Source organism: Sphaerodactylus townsendi, linkage group LG06 (assembly GCF_021028975.2).
Source record: "Sphaerodactylus townsendi isolate TG3544 linkage group LG06, MPM_Stown_v2.3, whole genome shotgun sequence".
In the NCBI taxonomy this organism is placed as follows: domain Eukaryota; kingdom Metazoa; phylum Chordata; class Lepidosauria; order Squamata; family Sphaerodactylidae; genus Sphaerodactylus; species Sphaerodactylus townsendi.
In genome coordinates, this window is record NC_059430.1 from 29,248,515 (window position 1) to 29,262,613 (window position 14,099).

The window sequence follows — 14,099 nt, forward strand, 5'->3', positions numbered from 1 at the left end:
AGGTTTCCTCTGGACACAGTGTTTTAAGTGTACGTCATACCCTGCCTTCTGCCTGAAAGAGGACTCAAAGCAGCTTCCACAGTTCTCTTATCCTCCATTTTATCTCCACAACCATCCCGTGAGGTAGGTTAGCCTGAGACTGTGTGCTATTGGCCCAGGGTTACCCAGCAAGCTTTCATGATATAAGTGGGAATTTGGACCTGGGTTTCTCCGAATAGGATTCTAACCACTACACTGTATATCAACAGCCTGACTGAAGAAAGTAAGAAAAGAACAACTAAACACTCTTTCTTTTGCTCTAACTTGTACAAAAAGTTATTTTAATTACAGCAAAACAAAACAAAAAATCCAGAGGAAGATACACGATTGCAGAAATAGGAAATGCTACAAAAATAGAAGGAAATCGCTAGCGCCAAAGTCCAAGAAATCAACAACCTCATTCCTTTTCCTTCAAGTGGTCGCTCAGGAAAATGATGTTTTCTGGAAGGGGGGGAAAATAAAGGAGAAATATGTAACACATTTGATCCTATTAATCTGCTTCACACAGTGAGACTGATAGTCTGTTTAGCTCATTACTGTCTCCTCTGACTAGCAGGGTTTCAAGCAGACTCTTTTCCTAGCTGTGTAATTTGGAGGTGCCAGGGACTAAACAGGAGGCAGAGCATGAGTTCTAACACAGAACAGTGCCCATCCCGCCAGACAGTATAACTACAACCTTGAATAGCTGAACATCCCTCTAGATGTTAGGAATCTGTGAGGGATACCAAACTCTCAATGCCTTCCCATTTGAAGCCTGAAATCCTAATTGAATAAATAAATACAACAAAACACATGAACAAGCAGGTTGACAGGTGAGTAAGGACCACTGAATACAACAGAACTTCCTTCTGAGTAAACACGAGCTCCAGATTGCTCTAGAGAGGAGATGCTTGAAATTTGCGATTAGATCTCTCAGGGTCCTGAATTTTCTTGAAAGCAGTCATGGGGGGCTTAACCATTTCACCATCAACTTAACATTAACTTAGCTGAACCATTTCCTCCACATAAATCCTCCTCCTGGCTGTTATCAGAGAAATAAACAGAAAACATCTCTTCCCCCCACCCCCACCCCCCCGCAGTTCTTCCAGCTTAAGTTGCCTTAAGTTAAAGTGTTCTCCATTGAAAGAAAACTTAAAACCTTGCTCAGTCCAGTGACAGGATTACAAGCCAGTATCATTAACAGCTTGGAGTGGGGGGGGGAATTTCAATCCAGTATATAGTGCAGGGGGGAAGTCTGAACTCCACCCCCTGCCATGGTCCTCATTGCAATCCCCATCACACCTAAACGAATCTTAAATAAAAATTAGACACACCAGAAGATCTAGTCTGGGATCCTCTGCATTTCTTGCGGTTGTGCCCTACAGGTGACAACTACAATAAACTTAGGGATTTTTCAGCATTCCCTTCCCGTAGAAGGGAAACAGGTTACCTATCATATAAAACTGGAGGCCAGGATTTTTTGTCCTACTAAGTCCGTAGGCTGACGGGGTGGGGAGGACTTTCTTTTCAATCCCTGCTGCCAACTGCATTTCTTATAGCCAGATTCCACTGTGATTTCCCACTATCATTGTAGTAACAACAGGATGGGCTTTGTGTTGTGTGTGGCTCTGAAGTAAGACAGTGGGGTAAGACTGGAATAAATCACATATATCTGCCCAATAGCTGCAGGGTAAGGAACGCTTCAGCCTACTGACCTCATTGGTGTGCCTAAAGCTACACAGGACGGAGCTGGTCGCCTCTTGCCAGAAACAATTAACAATCACTTGAGGCTCATTCGGTCTGACACGTAGAGGCACATGCAGGTGGAAGAACCTGTAAGATTTATGGTCTGTGCCTGGAATGCAGGTGTTAAGGTACCCATTCATTGGCAGAAATGTCATTCCCCCCCTCTCTTTATTGCTATCTCCTCCTCAGAAGTCTCCCTGTTGCTAGTTTGGAGAGGCAAGAAAGTTTAGAGGACCCCCACAATTGGGGAAGCCGCCAGACAGACAAGTATTTCCTGCTAAAATTCTTCCAGCTGAACTTTCAGACAAGGCCTGCTTTCATTCAGAAAGCAAACATGAATTGCCTGCCCTCTGCCAGGGGAGGGAAAGCACATTTAACAATATTGAGCTAGCGAAGTTTCACCATCTTGTGCAGGAAGTCTGGGCAAACGGTCTCCTTAAGGGAAGCGTTATGAGCACTCAGTAGCGACACCTAGTGGCTCTGACCATGCACTGCTGATACCATACCGCTCTATTTTTAAAAATCCCATTCATGAGGTTTGGAAAGGAGGGGAAAGAAATATGGTTTGGATGTTTGGGCAACAGTAACAGGCATGTTCCCCCCCAATTTTGACATGTTAAGTTGATACCTGCAATGACTGTTGTGGCTTGTCGTCTCACGTTGTTTTTGTCCGTATATTCTCCATAGTCTATCTTCCCTTCCACATAGATTCGAGCGCTGCAAAGAGCAATTGCAGACACGTCAGTTTATTTCATCTACTTATTGGCCTTATTTATATATGTCTCCTCTCCAAACTAAAGAGTCCCAAACGCTGCAGCCTCTCCTCATAAGGAAGGTCCTCCAGTCCCTCAATCATCCTCGTTGCCCTTCTCTGCACTTTTTCTATCTCTTCGATATCCTTTTTGAGATGTGGTGACCTTGGAAAAAGGTTTTGAGCACAGAGCAATTGTGCACACAAAGCAACTGGAGGAGGAGGAACAGAAGAGTTGTTGGTTTTTATACTCCACTTTTCTCTACCTTTAAGGAGACTCAAAGCGGCTTACAATCACTCTCCCTTCTGTGAGGTTGGTGGGGTTGAGAGAACTGTGACTGGCCCAAGGCCACCCAGCAAGCCTCAAGAGGAGGAGTGAGGAAAAGAAACCTGATTCTCCTGATTACAGTCCACCACTCTATCCACCGCACCACACTGGTGTAGACACATATCCTTCGTCTGGATGTTATAATGTGTAGATTGACTCGAAGATCGCTTATAGCAACCTACACAGCATTTCCCTAGTCAGGCACTGAAATACAGTAGTTCTGTACAGGACTACACTATCATGAGTGTTGCAGAGGAAAGATCTGAACAGGAAATTAGCAGGCTCAAAGCCACACCTCCAGATCTTCTCTTTTGCCCCCTGATCATACCACAAAATCATGATCACTTGGACTTGTTTGGGGCTGGAACCCCAGACAATCTACCAATTAGAGGACTGTTTATTGTTTGGCCATTGCCACAGTCAATACCCCATAAAGCGAATAGCACTTTCCCCCCACACTTGTTTCTTCCAGTATTTAACAAAAGCCTCCATTCACTAGGTCCCAAAGCCTGACAACATATCTTGGCCCATAAACTCTGCAAACAAGTGTAACCATCTAGCCTATTTACTGGGCAAATTTACATCCCACAGACAGCAACACAACAGCAGCAGATGCAGAACTCTCATGCTGACCTCCTTACATTTTGCTAGACAATGAAGAAGAGGAAAAAAAACTGGATTTCAATTGAGGTCAGCCTGGCCAAGACAATGTTAAAAAATGGACTCGTCTTTCAAGGAGTCTATGTCGGCATTTCCTGGAACACTGGGGCTCCTGCTGTTTTTAAAGAGTTCTGCATATGGGGGCCATCTAATTCTACTCACCCTTTCTTGACATACTGATAAGCCACGTCTCTCAAGCCCGGCCTGAACACGGAAATCCTGTGCCAGGTTGTTTTCTGGGTGATATCACCTGAGTCAAATGAAGCACAAAAAGCCAATGAGTTCTTTGTCCTTTTAAGAGCATAGGTTACAGCTTCCAACAGCTAGCCTCTAGCCTCTCTCATATGGGTGGGAAGACAACTGGGCTGCACTTAGCAGCATGTTAAAGATTTGCATTAAAATGACTATATGCTTGAACATAGGTTACCATCAGTCTTGCAGGGTCACTTCTTTCCTTCTTGAACAGAGAATGTCAGTTAGACATCAGCTCTGGCTGCTTATGGCATTTAAAGGTGTTAAGAACAGAAGAGGAGTGGTCCATCTAGTGAGCTGTTCTGAAGGGCCAAATGAGCAAAGCATAGACATCAAGGCCATTCCCTGAGGTTTGCCTCCTAGCACAGATGTTCAGAGGCTTGCTGCCTGTGTCTACGGAGGTTCTCTTTACTCATCATGATTAGTAGGTATTGATGGACCAAGTTTATCAAAATTCCTTTCAAAGCTGTGACTATCATTACCTTAACTGGCAAAGAATTCCAGAGTTTAATTACTCATTGAATAAAGATGTACTTCCTTTGTCTGTCCTGAATTTATTGTCCATTGACTCAATTGGGCACTCCTGCATTCTAATATTTTAAAGAAGAGGAAAAAACACTCTCTGTACCCATTTTCTCCACCCCACTCAGACTTTTGTAAACCTCTATTAGGTTCCCATCTTCATCTGTCTTTTTTCTAAATTGAAAAGTCTGAAGTCGCTTTAGCTTATTTCCCCATAAGGTAAACAAGAATCAACATTTCCTCCACAAACCAAGATTCTAAAACAAGTTTTAATCCAGGGTAACATTCCCTATTTGTTAACCGATTCCAGTTTAAACAGACATCTGCATTTGTCTGTAACAGGTAGCCAGCGTTAAACTTCTAGCTGCGTATTCTCCATACAAGAGAAAGGGAAAGGGAGTCAGGCTGCATATGCAAACATGGGAACAGGCACATATTGATTTCATGCAGGGCTTAAAATGACCTGTGAGTGCAGCCCTGGTCAGTCATTTAGTTATTAACAACCCCTGACCAACAAGCGAATAGAAGAACATTGGGTGGGAGGAAATTAGAGGGCAGCAGAAGAGCAGAGAGGGTGACGGTTGCTAAGGAAAGACAGAGTATCTTGGGAAAGGGCCCCAAAGGCCAGAACAGAAGCTGTTCTAAACACAGGCAGCACCAAATGAGACAGGGGCCAGAAGACCAGTGCAGCAAATAGCAAGAAAAGATGCAGGGAAAAGAGGAAAGAGGCAGTCCAAGAACGGAAGCCATTTAGGCCAGCATTGTAAGACAGACATAAGTGAGATGGGAGGCACATTCCCAATTTAGTTTAAATGCCAACAGGCCCCAAACATTTCGAATGTTAACCCTGCCCTACCTGCTAAGGTAGGAGTGTCCAACTCTGGCGCTTCAGATGTTCATGGACTACAATTGGCCATGTCAGCAGGGGCTGATGGGAATTGTAGTCCATGAACATCTGAAGTGCCAGAGTTGGGACACCTCTGTGCTAAAATATAGGCACTGACCTCCTTGGAATACTTCACTGTCTCCCGTTCGCCACATCTCATTGGTTGCCAGGCTGAAAATCGTGACAGGATTTTTCCCTTCCATTTGCCTCATGACAGGATCTTGTCCCACACGGCCAAGCAACTGGATACGATTCAGGGCTAAAGACAGGATAAAGAAGCAAGAACTGAGGAATTGGGAAGTCAAGGTGGTCAAAGAGGAAACATGCTTCACAACACAAAATATGAATTAATGGACTAAAAATATCCAGCTCACCCACAGAAGCACACTTTGTTTGCAAGAGCTTCCTCCTGGCTTAAATTAATATTAGATTCTTAAGGGATGTAGTGTTGTGCTTACAATGCTGGACTAAGATCTGGGAGATTCTGGGTCTGTCCCCCCACACCAATTGGCCATGAAAGCTCTCTGTAACTTCATTGTCTTTTAGCATAACCTAACCTAACTCACAGCAACCAGCAGGTACTGCAGGCTAGCTCAGTCTCGCCAGTTCTCAGATGCTAAGCTTAGTAGCTAAGGTTAGTAACAACCACAGAAGTCCAGGGTCACTATGAAGAAGTAAGCAATTGAAAACCATCCCTGCTCCATCTCTTGCCTTGAAAACCCTAAGAAACTCTCATAAATTAGGCCCCTTCCACACATGCAGAATAATGCACTTTCAATCCACTTTGCAGCTGAATTTTACTGTGCAGAATAGCAAAATCTACTTGCAAACAATTGTGAAAGTGGATTGAAAGTGCCTTATTCTGCATGTGCAAAAGGGGCTTTAGCTGCAACATGACAGCATTTCCCACCACCTACCTAACTCACAGGATTATCATTGTAAGTATAATGTGGAGACAAAGCTGTTTTGGGTCTCTACTGAGGAGAAAAGCAGTATATAAGTATGTAAAATTCATGGAGGATAAGTCTCTGAGGTAGCCATGACAGCTAGGTGAAACCCCCATGCACAGAAACTGTTTGTTTGTAGTTGCCTTATTATGTGTTTTTAAATTTTTTAAAATGTTTCTTATTTTTTGTCTCCTTGGGGACTCCAAGCTCAGTGGAAAGGCGGAATGAAATGTTTTAAATACATAAAATATTTTTTTTTAAATCCCTGAATATCAGATGCTGATACATAACAGGGGAGGGATATTTAATTCAAGATGTACTTGAATGGTTCTCACGGGTGCTGGTAAAAACGGAATGTTTGAATACATCTTTGCCTGATCCAACCTTAGCCAAAGTGTTTATGATCTTACATTCTAACAGACATAGTTAATTCTTATACCCATGCCTGTTAAAATGTAACCATCCCTAAGTAAGAATCCACATTGCTCTAGTGTATTTTTGTACACATATAGATTATGCTAATGGCACTGTGAAATTGATGCATATTTGTTTTGTTGTACTGGTTGTTGACTGTAAATAAATGATTGATTGATACATTTTATTCTATTTTTATAGTCCTTTTTTATTGTAATAGAAAGCCAGGTAGGTGCCTTGAATTTCAGACAAAAGTAGCATTTTTTAAAATGGTTACATTTTGGAATTTTGTTTTTGTTAAATCTCAGACTACCCCCTTCTTCCTTCCCCTCTGGCTACCTCTGACCCAGGAAGCAGTCAGATCTTTTAAAGACCACTCATGTGTTGCTTAGCGCCCTGAAGCTGCACTCTGTCACATAAGCTATCTGCCTTCTCACAAGTTACATTTGAGGCAAATGCTGGGCTAGGTCACTATAGTACTAATGCATATTATCTTCTGCTGTATGCTTTTATCTGGCTCTTCCTGTGTTATATTTTTAGTTGTGCAATATCATTTCTTGCATTGTCTAGCAGATCTTGTTTAACACTTATGCCTCATTTCAGATTTCGGTTTCCCTAGTCCGGGGTGGCCAACTTATGGTGCTCCAGATGTTCATGGACTAAAATTCCCATCAGCCCCTGGTAGGATGGCCAATCGGCCATGCTAGCAGGGGCTGATGGGAATTGTAGTCCATGAACATCTGGAGCGCCATAGGTTGGCCACCCCTGCCCTATTACTTTCATTGTTACATGTCTCCTCATCCACTGTTTGTACTGGCTTACGTTATGTAATCTGCTTTGAATCTCAGTGAGAAAACTGGCCTATAAATAACATAAATAAATATTACTCAGGAAAGTTCCAAATGCCCACACATTGTCTCACTAATGCTGAGAGACCCACAGAAGGCAGCAACATTGCTAAAAAAAAGGCTACTTACATCTTTCAAGAACTGAAGGCATCGTTGACTCTGATTCGTGTCTTACAAACTGACAAAACACCTAGACGAAGAAACCAAAAGGCACAATTTATTGATTTATTTAGAAAGTGTATGTCCTGCCTCTCCAGAGACCTGGTTGAGGCAGCTTACAACTGAAACAAAATCAAGCAAGTCACTAAAAATGAGCAGGGGGTATAAAAAGAAAACTTAGGCGTATAAAATTAAATTGACTGAACAGTCCTCAGGCAAAAAGTAGGTCAGGCCATAAAGGAAATAAAAAGATTTTTTAAAACCCTTATTTAAAAGCCTGGGTTTTAACCAGTGGTGGGATCCAAAAATTTTAGTAACAGGTTCCCATGGTGGTGGGATTCAAACTGTGGCGTAGCGCCAATGGGGCTGGGCGGGGCACGACAGGGGTGTAGCCAGGCATTCCGGGGGCAGGGCATTCCTGGGCGGGGCTGTGGCAAGGACGCAGCCGCTGCGCTGGTCCTTGGGCGGGAAACGAATGCACGCAGGTGCAGGCTGCCACGCACGCTGGTGCACCTCCTGCTAGACTGCTTCAAGTTCTGCACGCTACTGCTGAGAGGAGGGGCGTGACTAAGGCAAAAATCATGTGGCAAAATCACCAATTAGTAACCTCCTCTCGGCACACACAAATAATCAGTAACCTACTCTCGGGAACCTGTGAGAACCTGCTGGATCCCACCTCTGGTTTTAACCCAGACCCTCATGTTAAAGCCTTATAAAATGATATTAGTGACTTCTATCTGTCTTATCTTCTATCTAATTAGAAATAAACCACTTATTCTGCCTAATGGATGGACAGTTCATGCATCCAAAGTCGGCTCTGAGTCAAGAAAGCTTATGCTAATAGTTTTTACCAGAAATGTTTTTGCCTAGTATCTAAGGCAAAGTGTTGTTATTGAAAAAGCTCTCTCTTTGGTCACCAGAGATCTGTCACAGTGAATGGATTCAGGTATCTAGACAGATGCCTCGCTCCTGAGCAGCACCTTCCTAGTGGGAATTACGTCTCAATTCGAAAATGTGACTCATGAATGGTCACAAGTCGATTTTTGTACAAGATGGACACAGTCAAGGCACAACACACAAACCCAGCAAAAAACAAGGTGCCACAGCCAGTTAACAGCAGTGGATTTAATGGCATATTTAGTGTATTCACAGCCTCCACTCATTCCTAACAATAGGTTAATATGCTGATGACAAACAATTTAAAAATGGGGTTTTTTTCCAGACTCTGTCTACAGGGAGAAGAGACAATGAAAGGGCAGGAAGGCAGGGGTCTGATCCAGGATATAAAAGTTTAGTTCTCTTTTTCCTTCACAGATTGCTATTCTGCCTCTTATTTCTCTGGGCCTCTCTCAAGCACCAGACTTTATTTCCCTGCTTCCTTGATTCGTCTCAGGTTTTCCTAGACCAGTGGTGGCGAACCTATGGCATGGGTGCCAGAGGTGGCACTCAGAGCCCTCTCTGTGGGCACGCGCAAATAGAGTTGCCCGCCCCCCCCCCCACACATCTAGGCTGGTTTGGGCTGCTGGGCTCAATTATTAGCATTAAACCTAAGACCTAGTTTTGGGGAAGCAGTGTAGGTAACCCTGTCAAGTGCTGTTAAACCCCACTGATTTTCATGGGAAGAACTAAAGCACGATCCTTTACCTGGGAGTAAGCTTGGTTGCTGGCAATGGGGCTTGTTCTGAGTAAATGCTCCTAGGGTTGTGATTCAGCTGTTGGAAGAGTTGCACAGTTGCTTCAAAGCAAAGCCACCAACTACCACCAAGCTTACTCCCGAGTAACACACGCCTCAGAGCCAGCTGTTTTTTCTAAACTAAAACCTCATTATTCAGGTTAAATTGCCATGTTGGCACTTTGCGATAAATCAGTGGGTTTTGGGTTGCAATTTGGGCACTCGGTCTTGAAAAGGTTTGCCATCACTGTCCTAGACTGATATTTCTTCTATCCTTTTCCCCTGTGCTTTTCATATTGATCCATCACATTTGCATCCTGCTCTTCTTCTGAGAAGATCAGAGCAGTATACAGTGTCCTCTCCTTTCTCACTTTATCCTCACGACAATCCTGGGAAATAGTCTGACAGCAAGAGGACACCCACAGAGGCCTTCTCAGCCGAGTTACTCCCTAGTAAACCCATTCAATAGACCTAGAAGGCTACAGCTCTTTCTAGAAAGGCGCTGTCAGTGAGTTTCAAAGCCAAGTGTGAATTAGAACCCAGATCTCCTGGATCCTATTTCAGCTGTCTATCCCCTGTACTAGTCTGTCTTTTGCCTGACTCTAGTGAGGCAAAAAAGCTTTTCCATGCAGTTTTACAGAGGCTCAGCATCTTGCTTAAACAGACCATGTAAAGCAGCTGTGACTGCTTAATTTGAACACCAGAGATTCAAAGCCCTTCCAGGTATTGCGCCGATAGTCAGCTCCAGCACAATTGAAGTTGCATGCTTCTGCACTTGGAGGCTGAGAAGCAGACAGCAGCAACCAAGTATAGCATCCACCAGAACTCTTAAAACATTTGTGGGGATCCAAGGGGGTGGTAGAGAGTTAGAGTCCCAGGATGATTCAAGCCGAAGACATGCAAATAATATTCTGGGCAAGCAAAAAATTTTCTAGCTCTTTGCTCTACACACAATATATAATAAATGAAAGTCAAACTTCATAGGCTATATTCTGTAGTGCTTGATAAGAACCACCACCAGGTTGGAACACAAAAGTCTCCATGCCTTTAAACAGCTGTATACAAAGTAAAAATTGGGGCATGAAGCCTTGCATAGCACAATCTTCACCTGTCGATTGCTATCATTAGAAGGCACAGCATGTGCTTGTTAGAAGACAGAGAGCAACTCTCTCTTTGCAACACACAGGATCTGTAAGTTCGGAAAAGTTTTCTCCAATTTTAAGCAAGCCCTTCAAACCTGTACCAAGTCATCTCTTGGTTTCCTCTCTCTTCTGACTTTCTTCCCTGATTTTATTCTCCATCTGCCCATTTCCTTCAGGGAGTTCATCTCAGACTTTTAAAAACCAGACTATCTCCCCATCAACCCATCAATACAGTCAAAGCCACTTCAGGTCCTCCTAATGCTCCTATACATAACTTCTGCATCATTTGAAAATTATGGTCAAAGCAAATGGAATAGTTACCTGCTGCAGCGGCCTGCGTAACATTTCTACTGCTGTTTTTAGTTTTATGGAAGACATTCTTCTAGTTGCTCTGGAAGAAAAAAAGAGCAATTTGGCCCTTTGTTACCAACTGTCAAATTATTTATGCATTCGTTTCCATCCTTTTAGGGCAATGAACTTAACCTCATGGGTAAGAGCCCTCAACTGACAATAACACCCCACCTGCAGGGCTGCAACCCCTAATCCAACCATCTTGTTTTGCTTCTTCTGGAAGGGTCCCCAGTCCTGCCACTCTGTGTACACAGAAAAGGGCAACAAGTCATGAAGCCATGGAAAATATACTCTTTTTGTACAGGAAATTCAGACAGGCCCTACCTTATTGCTCATCCCACAACCAGGCCATACACACACTCCATGCACACTCCTAGTATGAAATACCCCAACCTTTTTGATCCCTGAACTTTAGCTCCTTGATTTCCTGTCATGTGACTTCCTGTCACATGTTTTAGTAATCATGGTGCTGCCTCAGCAATAAAAGTGGGTCTTGAGGCCGGGAGGGTTGAAGACCGCTGCTTTAGGCCACAACATTTAATTCATTTATTGAGGCAATTTGTATTCTGCCCTTTCTTTGGGGAGGGGGCCCACAATGATGTCCATGGCCCACCCCTTCCATCCTCCCAACAATACTGTGACTGGCCAAGGTCACACAATGAGCAGACCCATGTAAAGCTGGTAATAGGCCCAGGCCAGATGGGAAATGTAGGCTTCATTGCAAACTGCTCATTAAGTATTTTTGTAATCAATGCTAAATACCTGTAATCAATATATGGGTCTGTAAATGTATTGTGTGTATTTAAGTTACAGGTAACCACACAAAAAAAGAACTAGAATGATGTACAAAGTGTCCCCTTTGCCATTACCCCAGGGAATAGATCCCCTCAAGACCACAGGCCCAACCGGAACCCCTCTGTTCTAGCCTGCTTGCTGCTGAGCTTCACAGTGGGTGAAGATCTGAATCTGGGTCTTCCAGGTCTTAGTTCAACAGGCTAACCATTATTTACATCACACTGGCTTCTGGTGCATGAACAGATGTTGTCGATTGGACTACAAGAGAGTGGTAGGAACAGAACCAAAGCAACCTTCACAGCAGTGCGGGGGTCTGGAACAGGATCTCACAGATCGAAGTACATCACTCTAACCATGATACAACAAACCCTCAAAGTCTCTCCAAATTCGCTTCTGAACCTATTTCAGGCCCACACATGCAGAATAATGCACTTCCAATCCATTTTCAATGCACTTTGCAGCTGTGTGGAATAGCAAAGTCCACTTGCAAACAAATGTGAAAGTGGATTGAAAGTGCATTATTCTGCATGTGCGGAAGGGGCCTTATTGGTGCAAAACTCAGAGATTACTGGCAGGGGGCAATACTACACAGTGAAGAGCTGAAGCCTGTTAACTTAAGCCTGCAACTGCTCATGATTTTCACTTTTGTTTCTGATGTCTGTAACAGAAATCAAACTGGAAGGGAGTGGAGGAAATAATTACAAGTAGCAGAAAAAGGAAACAAATTAAGTCAAGAGGAGGCACTGTGGCACTGAGGACGCATGGCATGTAACAACATTACACCCATGGAGGAAAGTGAGAAGTTTGAAGCAAATCGCATGAATAGGGGCGTTGGAACCAGCTTCCAGCTGGGATGAGGGTACATTAAGTCGGCACAAGTTGGGGACAGTCGATGCGCGCGCGCATCCAGGGCTGTAGGAACACGGAACCACGCACATTAAAAAAGGCACTTGGGAATCGTCTACATTAGGGTTTATGTGAGTGCATTGGAATCGGTAAGGTACCGAGCATGCACAACCACACAGCCCTAGATCACAACGCCAAAGCAAGAGATTCGTGTGTGAAGGAACCTACAGAGAGCGACCAGAGGACATGGATCTCGGGGCGGGTTTTGACTGGGAGAAAAGCCGTTGGCTGAGTGAGTGCCGTTGTGCCAAAAGATTCAGGCGGGCCGATCCAGGGATCGCCCGAGATAGCAAGCTCCTTTGGCCCCAACCCAGTGGTGCATTTACCTGGGAACCGAATCGGACCGCTCTCCCACCCACGCGACGCCCGACAGGCTTTCTTGCCTGGCTTCCTCGGGAGCGTGCAACGGAACAGGCTGCTAGAAACCACAGAGGCTGACGGGGGAGAGAGAAGAGAAACACACGCCTCCTCCTCACTTCCTGTTCTGTGTGGGATCGCCAGTCTCCTAGTAGTGGGATCCACGGAAGGAATCGAGCGCAATGAAGGTGTTGTTCTCACTAGATTCCCTTCTGCAACCTGCGCCCATCTAGGATCGCCTCTACTGGGCTGCAGTAATTACAGGGGAGGGACCTGCATGAGGTTCTATCTGGAGATATGGGTTCTAGTCCGTGAATATTTAAGGTGGAATAAAACGTTGCTAGCCCTAAAAGTGCCTCTTTGCTTCTGCTGAATTGCCTACTTTCAGCCTGATTGTATGGTGACACCAGGCGCTGGAGACATAAGCGCCTTATTAGCGACAGGCGTTCAGTTGAAATGTTGTGTAGCTGGGTAAAGCTGCGCCCGCGAGTTTTCCGCAACACCCCCCCTTACCTTCTAGGTTAATCGTGCGGCACGGGGCGGGGGAGGGGAGGGGAGGGGAGGGGGCAGAAAATTTGGAGGCCGCCATCCCCCCCCCCCGCAGGCGGTTGACTGCTCAGTGGGGCAGAGGGGGTTTCCCTGCCTTGTGGGCTGCCTCCCCCAGCGCGAAAGGCGGCAGCATCTGACAGGCTGCAGCCGCCATCCCCCCTCTGCCCCACGGAGCAGGCGCTTTCCCTGCCTGGCGTAGCTGCCACCCCCCCCCCCCCCCGCTCCGCCCCACAGAGCAGGCGGTTGACTGCTCCGTGGAGCAGAGGGGTTTCCCTGCCTCGCGCGCGCTGCCTCCCCCAGCGCGAGGCGCAGCGGCATCTGGCAGGCCGCAGCCACCATCCCCCCTCTGCCCCACAGAGCAGGCGGTTGCCTGCTCCGTGCGGCAGAGTGGGTTTCCCTGCCCGGCGCCTGGGACTATCCGCCCCGGATGTCCCCGTTGGCGCAGCGCTTATTGTATGCAGTTATCTCGTCAACGGGTGCGTGCATCAGCGCAACTGCACGTGTGGATTCATCTGCACGTGTGGACGCATTAGCTCATCCGTGCACGTGTGCATCTCTCCTCTCGTCGTAAGCCTCCACTGATCTCTGCTCCCATCTGCAAACAGTGGAAGCCGCCCACTCATCTGCAACAAGGAGTTGCAAACACCGGACGTGCTTCTGGGCGCAGAGGCTTCCCTTCCCCGTGGCGATACAGAAAAGCACGAACTGGGCTGGTTTCCCCCTTTCTACAATAAAAAGCATTTGCGGGACATTTTTAAAAAAGGTTTAAAAACTCCCCTGATCATTTTTTTTCTGA

At 45.4% G+C, this 14,099-nt stretch overlaps 1 protein-coding gene across 1 annotated transcript; it reads right to left on the reverse strand.

Moving 5' to 3' along the window:
• Positions 1-291: 291 nt before the first annotated feature.
• SSBP1 (single stranded DNA binding protein 1) lies at positions 292-13,011 on the reverse strand. The gene is made up of 7 exons (XM_048499094.1): positions 12,724-13,011; positions 10,667-10,736; positions 7,502-7,562; positions 5,282-5,422; positions 3,666-3,753; positions 2,393-2,481; positions 292-480 (listed from the first exon to the last, which is right to left on the reverse strand). The coding sequence occupies exons 2-7, from the start codon at positions 10,721-10,723 to the stop codon at positions 437-439; spliced, it is 480 nt and encodes a 159-aa protein (XP_048355051.1). The 5' UTR covers positions 10,724-10,736; positions 12,724-13,011; the 3' UTR covers positions 292-436.
• Positions 13,012-14,099: the final 1,088 nt, after the last annotated feature.